This window comes from Osmerus mordax, chromosome 28 (genome assembly GCF_038355195.1).
Source record: "Osmerus mordax isolate fOsmMor3 chromosome 28, fOsmMor3.pri, whole genome shotgun sequence".
NCBI classification, from domain to species: Eukaryota; Metazoa; Chordata; class Actinopteri; order Osmeriformes; family Osmeridae; genus Osmerus; species Osmerus mordax.
In genome coordinates, this window is record NC_090077.1 from 6,187,832 (window position 1) to 6,204,650 (window position 16,819).

The following is a 16,819-nucleotide window of genomic DNA, read 5'->3' on the forward strand; positions in this document are numbered from 1 at the left end:
TGTCACTGCTCAGAGCAGTGCAATCAGAAGTGCTTTTACAAACCAGGGTCACATATTCATAAGTTTTTATTGCTAAGTGCTAACAGAGTGAGCACTGAATGTATAGCCTCAATATCAGGCAGGGCATTGTAATAGAATTGAATACATTCACAACCTCCATATCTCTATGTATTCCTCTAAGCCTTCCTGACTCTCCCTCTCTCCCACACCACTCTCCCTTAACTGTCAAAGTGGGTGTGTTTACAAGCATTAGCATCTCTGATAGAGCACGCACACACAACCTTACATCAAAAGATGGGGACAATGCACAAGACAGAAACAAGCGAACGCGAGTGAGAGCGAGCGAGCGATAAAGGGAGAGAGAGAAGGAAGGAAAAGAGAATACATTTGCAACCTCAGCTAAATCTCCAGCCCAGGGGTTAAGTGGTTAAAAAAAAAACTCTTCCCCTAACGAGAGGTTTAAATAATTCACAGGTTGAGTAGAGAGGTGAGAAGGGCGAAAAGAGGCACCGTTGTTCATTATTAATAGCTTCAGTTGTTGGAATGGCAAGCCCAGACCCTCCATAGACTGCAGAGAGTTGCAGGTGAGGACTCAGGGAGGCAGGGAGAGTGGAAGTAGGGGCAGGTTAGGGGACTGAGGAGACTATGACTAAGAGAAGAGGTGGACATGCGAGCAGGGAGAGGCAGGGAGGTTGGGTGAGGCAGTCACCCAAAGATATAGATCTCTGTCGGCCAGTGTCACAACTGCACACCCGAGGGCTCTCTGGCGAGGCCCAACTTTAGAGCTGGGAATGGATGAAAGATGGAACGACAAGATCCAGAGGCACTAGGAACGGGAAACTCAGAGACAGGTCGACGTTAAAAGGCCTTCAACAAGATGAACTAAACTACGACTCTAATCTATCTTCTGCTAATAGTCCGTTTCTCTGATTTAAAAATTTTTGATTTCTCCCTCTCATATTTGTCAGTGTGTACAGTTCAGGGTGCACAAGTGTTGTAGTAACGCATGTATGTGTGTGTGTGTGTGAGCACCTCATACTAGACAGTGATGGAATGCCATTTCTGGATCATTTAGCAATTAAATTCATCATGGTGTTGTTAAAAGCAGGCTGATGTCAGTTCCCCGTATGAAAGACCGCCCGTTTAGCCTGGCGGCTGGCTGAGGAGGCTGCCATCTACACTGGCCTCTTATCTCCCACAAAAACATGGAGGGCGACAAATGCGTCGCTTCGGAGTCAGAGCATCTGTTCTGATTTTCGCTCGAGTTTGTCTCTCTCGCACACACACACACAGACACTCGCAAGGCATGCATGATTACACACACACATTCCCAGACACGCAACCACATGCAGGCTGGAATACAAATATAAACACACACACAGGCAGACACACACAGTCTGAACACAAAAACAGACCAAAAGAGCAGCTAAGCAGCATCTCCCAGAGGCCTGTGTCAGTATTGCATGCATGTACTCACATAGCGTCTTCATGTACAAAGCACACGAAACAGGCAGAATGAAACAGCAGACACAGGAGCCAGAGGACCAGATGCAGACAACCAGAGGGGCTTACATCCTGGAAGAGGCGTTTGTCCTGGGCCAGCCGTTTGGAGGCCAGGGTCTTGGTGACGTGGTAGAAGGTGAGGAGCGCGCGGTGCTGGGGCAGGCCGCCCTGGCCCTTCACCGACTCCAGGAGGATGGGGATGAGCTCCGGCCACTGTCTGGGACAGTCCAGGCGGGCCACCTTGGCTATCAGCACGGCAATCTGGGTGGCTATCTGACAACACGCGACACAAGAGGCAGGTTACCTATCTGGGTCGGAGACGGCTAACCGTAACTGACGCTGCTGCGTTATGGACAAGTGTGTGTGTGTGCGAGTGATTCTTCCAATAACGGCCACTGCACAGGTGGCCAAACGTTCATCCGATATTTGTGTGAACTTGTATGTGTGAAGATCGGTGGCTAATTCAGACAGCAAGCTGGAACAAAACACATTCAACAGGTCTAAAACACACAAGACACACCGTCATGTATTTTATATAAAAAGCTCACACCCACGCACAGGTACTCTTCAGAACTAAAGATTGTTTTTTGTGTTCATCTGTTATACACCAGGGGCCTGTTCAATGTGGCAAGTTTACCGAATAAGCGAGGCTTATATCAGTTTCATTCCCGGACATAAGCCTGGCTTATTCGGTGAACTCTCTTCATGGAACGGGCCCCTGGTCATTTCGGCAAAACGACAGATAGTCGCTGAGTGCAGCATATGGACAGCGTTTCCTCATGACTTGGCCGCACGCGCTCAGCCACCCGTGCACACTGACACGCGCAAGGGTACAGAGACATCAGCTGCTTTAATAGCAGCCGTCGTTCTCCATATGTGAGCAATCAGTCCTGATGCAGTAGGGCTGATTCCTAGAGGACACTCAGGCCTGCAGTGGCCAGGAAGTGACCCTCATTTGGCACCGAGACAAACTGGCTTCCTGTCTCAGCAGATGTCCTCACGCGCTTCCAGTCAGCTAGTGTTGGGGGCTTCAAGCCCGCCAAAACCCAGCCCCACCCATCCCAGCCCCTGTGACCATATCGACAGTAGAGCTCGGCTAACCTGGTTGACGGGCTCGTTGAAGTTCGTGATCAGGCCGGCTCGCAGTGAAGTCTTCTCCTCTTCTGACAGAGCACTGTAGGGGAGAGGTGCGCGCGCACACACACACACACACACACACAAAGAAACCATAATTGAGAAGGTTTTTTAATATGGGGAGTGAGGAAGTCGAGGGATTTGATGTAGAGTGAAGAACTGGGCCATGCTAACGCAGAATACAGCTCTGTCTCTCTGGGGGGGGGGGACCCCAGACAGCTAGGGTTCCAGTTTTGATTACATTTTCTGCTCTCTCTCCACAACCTTCCATCTGACTTGGGGTGATGAGATTGAACAACACTATCGGCTGGGTGCTACAGTCCAGGCGTGGCACTGCCCTCTGCTCGATGCCTGGTCCAGCTGATATCCTACCAGCCGTCTTCTGCCTTTGGATCCAATTTCCAGGCTCGGGCTTTCATATGGAGGTAGATAAGACGAACACGGCAGAATGCTGCGTGCTAGCCGCCTGTCCCTGCCTGACCTGCACAGACGACTCCAGACAGGGCCGAGAGACACTCTCTTCCTCTCTCAAAACGAGGGGAGGAAATGGAGGTAGAGGAGGACGACAGGAGGGAGCGAGTTGGAACTGAGTTGGCACTGAGTTGGCAATGGTCTCCTCGCCCATGTCCCTCCGTCTTTTTTCCACAAATTCCCCCATCCCATGTCGTCTTTCATGGACAAGTATAAGTCTTACTCCCTCACTCAATTTTTTTTTGCCCGCCTCCTTATCAGATTTTCGGGGGGCACCAAAGCACCCGTTTAAACCAAATTAGAGCTGCGTTCCCCTGAGACTTTTGCCTCACACTGGTCAAAAAAACGAAAAAACTTTTAAAAGACCTCTACGTGAAGGATCACAACTTTCAAATGGAGGATGTGGGGATTTTCGAAAGAGGGTAGAGAGGTAATGAAAGAAAAGCTGGAGACTGCTGAGGCAGAACTAATTGCCTCGGGGCCTGTGCGATACAAAGCTCCCTTCTTTGGACATTCATTCGCTTAGGTTTAAGAACAATTAGCTCATCGGCAGTCTGAGCACATTCAAGTTCTACGGCAGCAAACGTGGACAACACTGGCTTTGGTGGTGCCAGGAGCTGAACGCACAATTGAATTAGACACAGATGAGGAAAAACTGTCAAAGAGAGAGTGGCTGTAAAAGAAAAAAGTTTGATGCAGACAAAAGAGAGGAACGGTGGTGGGGGGTGTGGGGTAATACATTAATAGTGAGAGTCGGAGAAACAGAGGCTACTCACTGGGGTGCGACTCTCCTCCAGTATCTGTCGATGCCGTTCTTGAAGTAGAGCACAGCTAGCCACCGGACGTTTACGTCCAACAGGTGGTTGGTAAAGATATTCTAGGAGACAGATAGAAACAAGCCTGGTTAACACACAGACACTCCACACACACACACACACACACACACACTCCACACACAGACAGACACAGACACTCCACACACATTACCCAAAAATAGAAACACACATTTCAAAACATAGAAACACTGTGAATGTTGACTTTGAATGGGTCCTATGGGGCCTGTCTGTCAGTCTTACACAGTGAAAATTATACAGTTTCGAATGTACTCATTCGCTCGCACGCATGGTCTCTCTAAATTGTCTAACAGATTTTCAATCCCAACATGGCCCGAAAATATTTTGATGCCGTGTTTACTTTATATTTGATAGCATGCAAAACTGCGTAACAGGTTTGGACCCGTTGACGGCTGTCGACATAACGTCCGCCCTCCGTCGCTTGGAGAAGCGGCATGTTGACGTGGAGTGACCTCTTCGCCAGCGTTTCCACCTGCTTGGTATGCACGCACGGTGAGCACAAACATGCAAGTGCATCGTTTATCTCCTCATCAGTGCAAGCCAAAGAGCCTGTCTGTCATGATAACGATGCCCAGGTGGACCAATTAACTGTGGAGAAGCCAAACAGGACCACCTATTTTTAGAGCAGAGCCCAGAGTAGTTCAGTGGATCTCTGACAGGCTATCAAGGGCCAAGCGGACAAGTCAAGTTCCCCAAAAAGGGGAATTATTTTTTTTAAATGTACATTTAGTCATTTAGCAGACGCTCTTATCCAGAGCGACTTACAGTAAGTACAGGGACATTCCCCCGAGGCAAGTAGGGTGAAGTGTCTTGCCCAAGGACACAACGTCAGTTGGCATGGCCGGGAATCGAACTGGCAACCTTCGGATTGCTAGTCCGACTCCCTCACCGCTCAGCCACCTGACTCCCTATATATATATATATATATATATATATATATATATATACGCTCAAACACAGGATGCTGACATAGCTTGTCATAACAGCTATGTCAAATGCCTTTATTTATATAAATAAAGGCATTTGACATGTGTTTGAGCGTGTATGCTGAGAGACAGAATCCCTACCAGTAGCACAGAGTAGAAGCCAGGCTGGGTCTCCCACTGTCGAAGCTGCTCCTCAGCAGGCTTGAGGAGGGCCGTGTCCTGACTCGTGGCCTGGGTCAGGGCCTGCAGCACCACCGTACTGGCACTGTCCATGTCCATACCTGGGGCAGGGGGGGAGGGGGGGGGGGGTGACGGGTGAGGTACAGCACGTTGAACATCAGCAGGGATTAGGACTGTTCGATCGGGGAGGGCTCTCCCACGAGCTTCTCGCTCCACCTCCGCTAAACCCGGGGAGACGTTTGGGGATGTGTCGAGGAGTGCGGGTGGACGAGCGAACGAGCTTCGCTCTTCTCCTGCTATCAACCCACGCTTGGGGACACGATGGGGTTGCAGGGACACAGAGGGAGAAGGAGGCACGGCTGCGACACATTAAAGCGCCTCAAACCCGCGTCAAAACAAGAATCCACTCCCCCCCCCCCCCCGCCCCCACACACGCGCGCTCTCTGCGTGTCATCCTTCTTTCATTCATCTATAATCACAGCCTGCTTCTTCTCCCTCTTTCATGGCGAATCATACAGGCACTTTCAAAGCAGAGAGGAACACTCTGTAGCGATGTCAGTGAGGTAAGGAGTGCGTGTTCAGAGACCGCCCGACAACAAAGGGCTTTATCTCCACACAGGGCTTCTTTGACACAGCTTCTCTCTCTCTCCCTCCCTCCCTCCCTCCCCCCCCCCCCCATCATCCAGTCAGAGCGTTCAAAGCCCTGCTTTCCAGCTCTGAAAGTGTTGTTACATTTCAAAGGGTTTGGGAAGTGACACCGTGAGTCAGCGTCTCTCCTTCGCGGATTACAGCGCTTGAAGGCAGACCTCCAAAAGAGAGAGAGACGTAGCTCCCATAAGCAATAGCAAAGTTGGTCCCAGACCTGTTCGGTGCACAACTTTGATACATACTTTGAAGTTCTTCACTCTGCGACAACTTTTCGGGAATGAAGATGTTTGTGACTAAAATAGAAAGCATAAATTAGCACCACACCCCAAATCCAATCAGGTTTGAAAAACGGCATGCATATCTAAAACTGCAACACCACATCAGCCCACAACCTAAGGCCTACTTCAGAACAGTTATCTGCCAATTCAAAGCAATTCACACTTAACAAACATTTCCCATCACCCAGTAATGTACACTGCATGTACTCTCACACAAACATATCAGACACCCATTGTGGATTATGTGTTGCTTTATACTACTGTAATATTGTCTCAAGCACTCAATAACTTGCTGAAAGGCGTACAAATTCCACATTGGTGTATTTAGCTTTTAAGCTACCACCCGGCTTTTGGGATGAAGGGCATGTAAGCACCCAGCCATTCTAACACCAATGTGACACTTGTGGATGAGGCAATAAAAAGATAGAGCATTGGAATCAAGACATATAGGGAAAGGCTTAATTGATGGCTGTATCAATTTAGCAACACTGCCATCTAGGGCGCAAAGAAACTCACTACAATATCATTCTCACTGTTCAGCGTTCACTACTGAATTAGAGCAATTTCATTTTTGCCTGGAATGTAGAAAATAGCCTGTCATATCAGTGTCTAAGAAGAAACAACTGACTTGGCGGGAGGAAAGAGTAGCTACTAAGAATAGAAGGCACTAACTTGGGACCTGTAAAAGCACCCTTTGAACAATTTGCCAACATCTTAAGACTTGGTAGTTGCTTGTTGCCTTTCCATACAGTACATTATGTGTTTTGGGAAAGGCCTTGGTAAGGGTAGATTCTTAACCTGGTGACACTTGGGGAATAGCACAATTGAAGCATAATCTCTTGGTTAAATTTCTTATTCACTTGGAAACATCTGATCTCGTAAACAAACGAATATTCTTATGCTTTTCAGTCTGGAAACCGTGCAACTTGTCTTGTAGATACGTTGTCGTCCTCATCATGGCATCTAAAAGATGTATTACATTAGCTGTGGCAAAACATAGCAACAAGCTGTCCTAATTGACCCAAAACAAAAGCAAACGTTGGTCATGGAGCTAACAACATGACAGCGAAATTAAGTTGGGTCAGCGTCCACAAATTCTTGACCTCGTGCGGGAAGACTGTTAGTGACAAGTAGAATCTCCAAAAATATGCCACAAAAAGGAACCATCACAGAAACGATTCTGTAATTTTGTATTTGGAATGGCAAGCTACATAGCTAGCACTGGCTAATCTGTAGTGTCATAGGCTGCCTAGCAAGAATATAAACAAATAATCCTCCAACGCTTCTTTGTAAAGATATTGCATGAATTACTCATGATTTAGACTCACCTGTTAATGGTACCTCGGTTGATAAAGTTAACCTGATGCTTGTCTCAGCTAACCTGAACACACGCTGTCACACTGGCGCGCATACGAGTACACAGCTAGACGCTCGTTGATGACGACACGTAAAGTAGCTCCTCCTATTGCACCGACTCGTTCAAATGATCTTTCATGCAAAAGTTTATTTGTAAGGAACGAGTAAAGGCATATTGGAATTCCTGATCCTGCTCCCCTCGACAGTTTCCTAGAGGCCGAACCCAAGTGGTTCTAAATCTTAATTTGTAAATAAATAAATCCATATGCTATATTAAACATTCTCATGAACAATAAATCATTTATTAAATGTGCTTATACTGTGTTCAATGTGCAAAGTCCAGTATAGTAGCTTTTTCAGTTAATTTGAAGAATAGTGTAATGTTTTCTGTGGAGAAAAGGCTCTTTTAGTCTTATAGCTTTGAAACTGTACTTTGTACCTGAATTAAATCATTGAAATATCTCAATTTAGCCAGCACTTAATAGATAAAAACGTTGTCTTTGCTTGTAGTTAAAATACAATTTTAGACTTCCTTCATTTATTCTGTATGGTTAGCTTTTGTTCTTCCAATTATCTGTTATACTCCATGGTGTGTGTGCGTGTTTCTGTTGTGTGAGAAATAGATGGGAGTGGCCTAGTTTATAATTCTCCAGAATGAACTTGGATTTCACTTGTCTGGTAGGAGCAGAGAGACACAGTGGGTAATAAAATAGGCACTCGGTGAAGCACTTACAAAAGACCATGGATTTCATTGGGTTGTTCTTTGTCTCGCTTGGTTTCGCTGTTGTTTTATTTTATGGAGTGAAATTACTGCTCTTTGCCAGGATGTTTTACCCCAGAATTTGGTTCCCACAGCCCAAGTCTTTCTTCACCTCCATGGGAGAGTGGGCAGGTAAGCTGAATCCGATGTGTGTGCATGAAACAATAATTTAGCTTAAGACACATTTATCCGAGGTAACGTACAAGGGGGAACTTCAACCTCTTGATCCATATGGGTATGTGTGTGTGTTTGTGTGTGTGTGTGTGTGTCATTTATAATCCAAATAAAATAGCTCAAATATTTTACAGTACAAAGACTCAGTCCACATGCACAAACTGTATTTTTTCTGGTGCAAGACAGAGTATTTCAAGCATTCCTTTGTGCCGAAATTCATCAGGCTGTACAACAGCGCCTAAGACCCCCCAGCCTAAGCCAATGTCATCCCCCAAAGCCTTCCCTCGTCACATTGTTTACATGTTAATATTGATATTGTTTTACATTGTTTTATATTACTGCTGCTGTAACACCCAATTTCCACACCTGGAGATTAAGAACCTTATCTTCTAACCAAAACATAGTAAAAGTTACTATTATTTAAATAACAAATTGCCTGTGCATGGGTAGTCCTTTGTTTGTAATTAAATGCAGCAACTTTTGGCTCTATCAGAATCAATATGGCGAGGAATTAATTGGGTGTGCTCAAGCCTTCGGCGAGAGCACAACCTTTGTTCTCTCACATATATATTATTATTATTATTATTTTTATTTCTTTTTGCCCCCCTAAAACTCAGTAAATACTTGGCCTACATAGACAACGTAGGTGTCAAAAGTTTCGTCTTGGTAGCGATTGAGTTGCTTCTATTGGAATTTACGTTCCGTTGCATGGTTTAAGCTTAAATTAAGTTTTTGTGGCGAAAAGTGAAGCTAACGGTGGCTAATTTGCTAGCCACAGTCACTGACGTTACTAACGTCACTGCGTCACTAACGTCACGAAACACGCGTGACTACCTTTGCCAGAACATTCGTTTAGCATCTGTTAACTTGGGGGATAGCTAGGCTAACTATAGCTTTACTGCAAGGCAGCTGCAGAAACGCCACAAGAAAAGAGGCCAGGGTGATAACTATTTACTCATTTTACTTTGTGATATGACACACAATTGTGATGTGTAATGTACAATATAAGCTGATATTATTAAGGAAGTACATCTACTTTCGGAAACAGTAGTCTACTATTTCACTGAAGTATTAGCATCATGACATTAGCCTGTGTTTCCCGGGCAACACATACTACAGTGGTCTATGATGTAGCGTTATCTGTTTTCAATCGTTAAAATAAACATTCCTCACATATACATTTTCGTTGTAGGATTTATTCTGACATTAGAAACCGATTTGTTGGTGAAATTACCATTACCTGTGGTTTCAAACCAGTGTAGCTCACTGCAACGCTGTAGCTTACGCGAGACACACTACAAAAACATCTAGCTACAGTACACAGCTGTTTAGGAAGTCAAACGGCGACAGAAAATGTTCGGCACTCCCCTTACTTAAATCAAAAGTCTATCTAACTACTAACCTGAACTTCATTGCCACAGCCTAAACGTTGTCAATCTGTTCATGAAAATAATTAATTTCAGCCTAAACCGTACAACGGAACGTTAAATCCAATTCAACCAACGCAATCGCTACCAAGACGAACACAGCAGTAGCCTAGTACTGTACCGTAGTAGTACAATTTACCGGGGCAGCTTCTCAACACAGGGCTATATCGCATTTTGCGTTGTTACTGACAATGATCGCTACCAGTGAGCTTTTTATGAATGAGCAATTTTCCACTAAATAAATGTCAAGCTTATTTACGTTTTGGGGGGCATATTTTCAGTTAGCAGATGGTACCGTTTGAATTGCGATTCCATCTTCTACTGCCGGGTAACGTCGTAGAATAATCTTCAAAGGGGTTGTTTATTCATGAATGAATGCAATATGAGTAGGCTAAATGCCTGAAAATATCATGAGAAGAGAAAAACTTAAAATGACGTTTAAATCATAGAGATTAGGTCAATTTTTACACCGGTCTGCAATAATGTCACGAAAACACGCGTGACTACCTTTGGCAGAACATTCGTTTGGCATCTGTTAACTTGGGGGATAGCTAGGCTAACTATAGCTTTACTGCAAGGCAGCTGCAGAAACGCCACAAACAAAGAGGCCAGGGTGATAAATATTTACTCATTTTACTTTGTGATATGACACACAATTGTGATGTGTAATGTACAATATAAGCTGATATTATTAAGGAAGTACATCTACTTTCGGAAACAGTAGTCTACTATTTCACTGACATATTAGCATCATGACATTAGCCTGTGTTGCCCGGGCAACACATACTACAGTGGTCTATGATGTATCTGTTTTCAATCGTTAAAATAAACATTCCTCACATATACATTTTCGTTGTAGGATTTATTCTGACATTAGTAAACGATTTGTTGGTGAAATTACCATTACCTGTGGTTTCAAACCAGTGTAGCTCACTGCAACGCTGTAGCCTACTGTACCCGAGACACTAGTGTGAGTAGCTAACAACAACTCCTCAGCTGTTTAAGTCAAACGGCAACAGAACATGTTCGGCACTCCCCTTACTCAAAAGTCTTTCAGTAGGGAAACTATCTGACTACTAACCTGAACTTCATTGCCACAGCCTAAACTTTGTCAATCTGTTCATGAAAATAATTAATTTCAGCCTAAACCGTACAACGGAACGTTTAATCGAATTCAACCAACGCAATCGCTATCAAGACGAACACAGCAGTAGTCTACTAGTAGTACTGTACTGTAGTAGTAGAATTTACCGGGCAGCTTCTCCACACAGGGCTATATCGCATTTTGAGTTGTTACTGACAATGATCGCTACCAGTGAGCTTTTTATGAATGAGCTATTTTCCACTAAATAAATGTCAAGCTTATTTACGTTTTTGGGGGCATATTTTCAGTTAGCAGATGGTACTGTTTGAATCGCGATTCTATCTTCTGCCGGTAAAGTCGTAGAATAATCTTCAAAGGGGGTTCTTTATTAATGAATGAATGCAATATGAGTAGGCTAAATGCCTGAAAATATCACGAGAAGGGACAACTTAAAAGGACGTTTAAGTCATAGAGATTAGGTCCATTTGTACACCGGTCTGCCAAATGTATTCGTTTTGATTCAGCCTGTCAGCTGCCTCTTGCAGGGGAAATGAGAAGACGTCATATTTCATTCTACACTTCACTCGTATTTTGAGTTGTAAATGAGCAGCAAAAAAAAGATGCTTTTAAATCTATGTAATCTTTATAAATAATAAGTAGGCCCGATGCATTTTTATATAAAATATACAGACCCCTGTGCAACCGACGCAAGCAAGCACACCCTACAATTTCCCCAGAAATTGTATCCTCTCTAGTTTGTATTAAATTTTCAATTTCCTCGAGATTTATAAGTTCAGCTTGTCATTGTAACATTAACCTATCCAGGAGTCCAGGAAATCAATTTTACAAGTTTATGAAAGAATCTCGGAGAGAGAGATGAGGAGAGTGGGTAACTCGTCGTCATTTTATTTGTGTGATGCCAATATCATTTTGATATGTTTTCTTCAAGGACAGGTCACAACTTATACACAAATAGCATTCTCTCTCACAGTGATGCTGTGACTCATTGCAACCACACATGGTCATCATTTCCCCGATCGACCATATCATCCTCTGGCACAGCAGCCCCTGGGAACATTCACATCAGGCTTTTCACGCAGAAGGACTACTTGAACTCGGTGAAAAGGCAAACAGATATAAAAAAAAACAGATACTGTAGGTGTACCTAAGCTTTGAGAAAACACATACACCACTAAATACACACACTTCGTACATGATCTCTTCAGCTCCGCTCTGGTGTCCGACACCTTTCTTGTCTTATTGGATCTTCTGTCGTGGCTCCCCAGCCTCCCACACTGCTGGCAGGGTGTCTCTTTCCACATAAAGGACCATCAATGCAGAGCCAACCTTTTTCCCAAGCTTCTCTTCCATTCCATTCCATTCCAGGACAGGACAGAAAAGAAGAAAAAAAAGCCAATTAGAACAGTATGTTCTGGGACAGTAAGTATTCTCTCCGACCCATTGGAAACCAAATGGACATGACTTTGTTTTCCCTTTCAGAATGTTCCCTTTCATTATCAAGTATCCTAAGAAGTAGGTGGGATGGGTTGTTTGGGAGAGTGGGCGTTTCGGTTTCTGTGTGTGTGTGTTTGTGTGTGTGTGTGTGTGTGTGATGAAGGGGTGGGGGTTATCCGTGTGTGCGTGGTTCTGCATCAGTGTGTCTATGTGCATGTGTCTATGTGGTGTGTATCTCTGCAGCGTGCCATGCCTCTCGTGTTAGCAGTGTTGCAGTAGCTAGAATGTTCTTCCCATCTCTTCTCACTGTGGCTCTTTGACCCAAACCATGCTAAAGATGCTGGCGATGGTGAGGAAGAATTACAATGAGTGGACTCAAAGGAGTCCTAACAAACATGCCTCTCAGGCCACTGAGAATGACAGAGAAGGTCAGACTGAATACCTTGCAGGCAAAGTCCACAGCTCTAAAATGAATGCCATGAACAACAGTATCTTACCGATTCTAGCTGGCTTGGCCGGGGAATGGAAATGTTTGGTTTTCTGTGGATGGTGTTGTTGTATTTTCAGTCTGTTTAGTCCGTTTTGTGTGTTTGGTATGCTTGTATGTGTGTATCCGCCTGTGTGTCCTGGTGCATGTGTAATTGTGTTGCTTCACAATGGGAAACACTGGGAGAAATAGAACATGCACCAAGTGTAACGTAATTTGAGACAAACACAAACACAATTTTGTCTGGCTTGCTGTTAAAGTCAAACATTTTGTGTTTACACTTGCCTGGCACCAGAGAGTGGTCAGACACAAACATAATACCTGAATGTCAGATTGGAACAGCAATGCAAAGACTGAGACCTTTAAATGACTTAGGGACAGGGAATAATCACATTGTAACACGTTTGACAGACAGACAGACATTTTTGCCACCTTCTTTATCAGAGCATAGGGACAGACTGTGTGTGCGAGTACACTGTGCTAGAAAGTGCGATAGCAGAAGCCTAAAAGGGTTTTGATTGACTGCAGGAGAAGAGAGGTCACAGTGATCAGCTGAGCTTTGGACTATCAGTGACTCGTGTACCAAGAATGGGCACTGCAGAGATCTGGATTCGGACTGAATGGGACATATACAGTATATCTGACAGCTTTTCTGTTTGTCTTTCTGTCTGTCTGTCTCTCTCATGCAGTGGTCACTGGTGCATCAGATGGCATAGGAAGAGCCTATGCTTTTGAGGTAATCTAGATGGCGAATGTAACCTTTCATTTAATGTTAATTTAATCACTTCAAAATAAAACATTTGCCATATTTTTCAATAGGGAAATAACCAATAAAGCGTAAATAAAGATATGTTATCTGCTGTTGACCTGATCTTTGACCTCCACCAGCTAGCCAGCCGAGGTATGAACATAGTCATTCTGAGCAGAACCAAGGACAAACTGGATCATGTTGCCAACGAGATAGGTGACTGAATCCTATTTCAGCTTATATGCTTCTTTCATTATCATACCATAGTGTTATAAATATATGTCCTGTCTTTCAAGACTGTAACTATAAAACCTGCTGAACAGTTTTTTTTGGGCTCACAGAAAAAAACACAGGACAGAAGGTTAATGTCCTGGTTGCAGACTTCACTGAGGATAGCATATATGAAGGTCTCAAGGAGAAGCTGAAGAACCTCAACATTGGAGTTTTAGGTCAATGAATAGCATACCTAAATATACATGTAAAAAGCCTACCAAAGTTGATTCAAATCAATTCACCAGTGTGACCTACTCACCGTTTAATCAACTCATTCAGTGAACAACGTGGGTGTCCTGCCCAGTCATCTCCCCTGCAAGTTCCTCCAGACGAAAGACTTGGAACAGGTGAGAGGAGACACTTGTACAGCATAACAAATGTTGTCATGCATTACAAGTCCACCTTACTTCACCCCCCTACCCTGACCCTCTTAGCCCTACATGTCCTTCACTTCGAGACCTAACGTAGAGACTGACTCTTTTCCTTTGTAGGGAATCACTAGAGTCATCAACTGCAATGTAAAAGCCATGGTCCAGGTAGGAAGATTGATCTCAAAGTAAAAACGTTACAGTTTGTTTCACTTCACATGTTTCACTTCACAAGTTGTTTTTAATCAAATCCAACAGCTGTGTTTAGGTTCCCGTCCACACATTTCAAATGTCTGTGTTTTGTATTCTCTACACAGATGAGCCAGATCATCCTTCCAGGCATGGAGCACAGGTTTTTCTCCTCATAATGCTTGTCAGAAGCAATTTAATTTGAGCTTAGCCAATCCATTGGTAGGAAACACAGGTTGCTCTGTCCTGATGCTCATGCCTGTTTTTGTGTCCGTCTGTGTTTGAATGTCCGTGTCCACAGAGGAAAGGGAATGATAGTGAACATTTCTTCTGGGGTCGCCACAGTTCCCTCCCCCCTGTACACCATGTACTGTGCATCAAAGGCTAGTACTCCCCACTCAAAACTTCAAACAACAGACGGAGATCTCGAAACAGCTACTCTAGGCTTCAAACCTGACGTGTGAGTGCGTCTGTCTCTGTGTTGTTGCAGTTGTTTGTGGAGAGAGTCTCTCAGGGTCTACAGGCTGAATACAAAGCCAAAGGAATCTTGATACAGGTATATTGTCTCCTCACAACCTTGTTCAACCCTGTTCAGATTCCCTCACACCATTTGAAAAAAAATACTTTTCATACTGATAACGACTAAAGACTTTGTCCTGGTTCTATTGTCTGTGTTATGATCATGACAAATATATTATTGTATTGTATAGTAGTAGATTTTCAGGACCTTTGTTTCATTTATTTACATCAGACAGTGGCCCCATTCGGAGTGTCCACAGCCATGACAGGCTACCAGAAGCCTAACTTTGTAACTCTGACAGCAAGGGACTTTGTCAGGACGTCCCTTCAGTACCTGACTTCTGGAGACAAGACCCATGGAAGCATTCGCCACACTGTCCTGGTAAAATACACTATGTGACACCCAGGTCTGCTGTTCTGTACTGCACTATGATGTGGTTAACATGAACAGTTTATAAATCCTAACCTGATTCAACATGTTGTTTGCTTGTGTGTTTGTGTGTTTTTGCGCTTGTGTGTGTGTGTGTGTACTTGTGTCTGTTTCTTTATGTGTATGTGCAGGGCTGGCTGGTAAAGAATGCTCCTTTACAAATCCTCCACAGTGAGATCATGCAGGACAGCCTATTGGAGTATGTGAAGAAGAGGGTTGGGTCATAGGTCGCATGTGACCTACAGTTAGGCTTGTGCATATCCTCCTCATGGCTGTATGTTTGTAAATAAGATTAACGTCAGATTAAACCCCTGAGAAAAGTTAAATGGTAGTCAGTATTCATGGTTACATTAGTAGGTATTAATTAGGTGGCAACTATAAATCCAGTGGGGGCATCCCGGTGCCTCGGCGGTTAGGCATGCGTACCAGGTCTGGTAACCACCACCAGGGATCAGTATTTCACGGTGGTATCAGCTATGTTTTTATACAGGAGCTCTTCCACTCGCTGAACTTTTGAGCCATAGTACCTGCTACCATTTGTGGTCACACTAGTGTACATGAAACAGTTGAGACTGGGCGGCTTGCTGAAATTACTGCCTCAGGCTTCAAGTGAGTAGTCAAAGCTCACCTGAGTAAATAAAGGCTGACCATGGTGAAAGAGGCCTAAGACTAGGTTATCCACATCTCAAAATGGTAGATCACTGCTCATACTTCTCTACATTTCTGACACTGGTTTCTGTTATAAATACTGATTGACATGTCGAACTTACTTATGAAAACACAATCAAAATAATTGTACCATTGACCAAAGTCAGGTTATCCTTTAGGTTTGCTACTTGTGAACATGTCTCACTGAAGTGTTTGAAAGGGGGTTCACTTGATAAGTAGGAGAATATTTAGAAATAATAGCGTCACAGACGATTAACAATAAACCTTTGGCCTTCAATGCAAAGTGTGTGTGCTCATATAGGTCATGTTTAAATGCATACAGTTAGAAAATAACGTTTCAATTTGGTGTCATCAAGTTGGAGATGACTACATCTGGAAGATGAACTGCAGTAACATGAGAGTTGCCAGCTGTCCCCGCTTGGTACCAGTCACCCACTTACAGTCATCCCTGCAGGGACACAAGTGGGGTAGGAGAGAGGATTCTGACCCCAACCTGATCCATCTGTTGGTCCCATCTCCAGTCATACTGAGCACACTGATCCTCCAGAGATTGGCTATAGATCTCAATGCAGGAGGAGAAACTGGGAAATATAATGGCCAAAGAAAAACAATACCAATGTTCCAGTTGTGGAGGACAATATATATAATGTATCTTCACAATCGAAATTTTTCCTTTACCTTACTCCATGATAGTGAGTATGAAGGTGGTCAAATTCTTCTGACATAGATATACTAAACACCCAGAAATATTCAATCTGTCTAAACCACTGGTTATATACCACCATTATAGCAAAAAATAGGATCAGCCGTACAGGCAAATCTCTATACATAATCTGCAATGTCACATAAAACCTCACAGGTATTCAGAACTCCTATTTGTAGTATG

The 16,819-nt window shown here is 43.9% G+C and overlaps 2 protein-coding genes across 3 annotated transcripts in view; one reads left to right on the plus strand and one right to left on the minus strand.

Annotated features, from left to right (window-relative positions):
• Positions 1–7,372, minus strand: part of ipo11 (importin 11) — a 69,111-nt gene extending 61,739 nt beyond the window's left edge. For both annotated transcript variants that reach the window (XM_067231426.1, XM_067231427.1), the window contains exons 1-5: positions 7,323–7,372; positions 5,030–5,169; positions 3,885–3,985; positions 2,605–2,677; positions 1,573–1,776 (exon numbers count right to left, since the gene is read on the minus strand). In XM_067231426.1, coding sequence (XP_067087527.1) covers positions 1,573–1,776; positions 2,605–2,677; positions 3,885–3,985; positions 5,030–5,167 — 516 coding nt within the window. In that variant the 5' untranslated portion in view covers positions 5,168–5,169; positions 7,323–7,372. The remainder of the gene's footprint in view (positions 1–1,572; positions 1,777–2,604; positions 2,678–3,884; positions 3,986–5,029; positions 5,170–7,322) is intronic.
• Positions 7,373–8,091: 719 nt separating this feature from the next.
• hsd17b3 (hydroxysteroid (17-beta) dehydrogenase 3) lies at positions 8,092–15,491 on the plus strand. Its single transcript, XM_067231474.1, has 11 exons — positions 8,092–8,242; positions 13,427–13,473; positions 13,626–13,701; positions 13,827–13,934; positions 14,038–14,105; positions 14,250–14,294; positions 14,444–14,478; positions 14,617–14,698; positions 14,806–14,871; positions 15,067–15,216; positions 15,396–15,491. The coding sequence occupies exons 1-11, from the start codon at positions 8,092–8,094 to the stop codon at positions 15,489–15,491; spliced, it is 924 nt and encodes a 307-aa protein (XP_067087575.1).
• Positions 15,492–16,819: the final 1,328 nt, after the last annotated feature.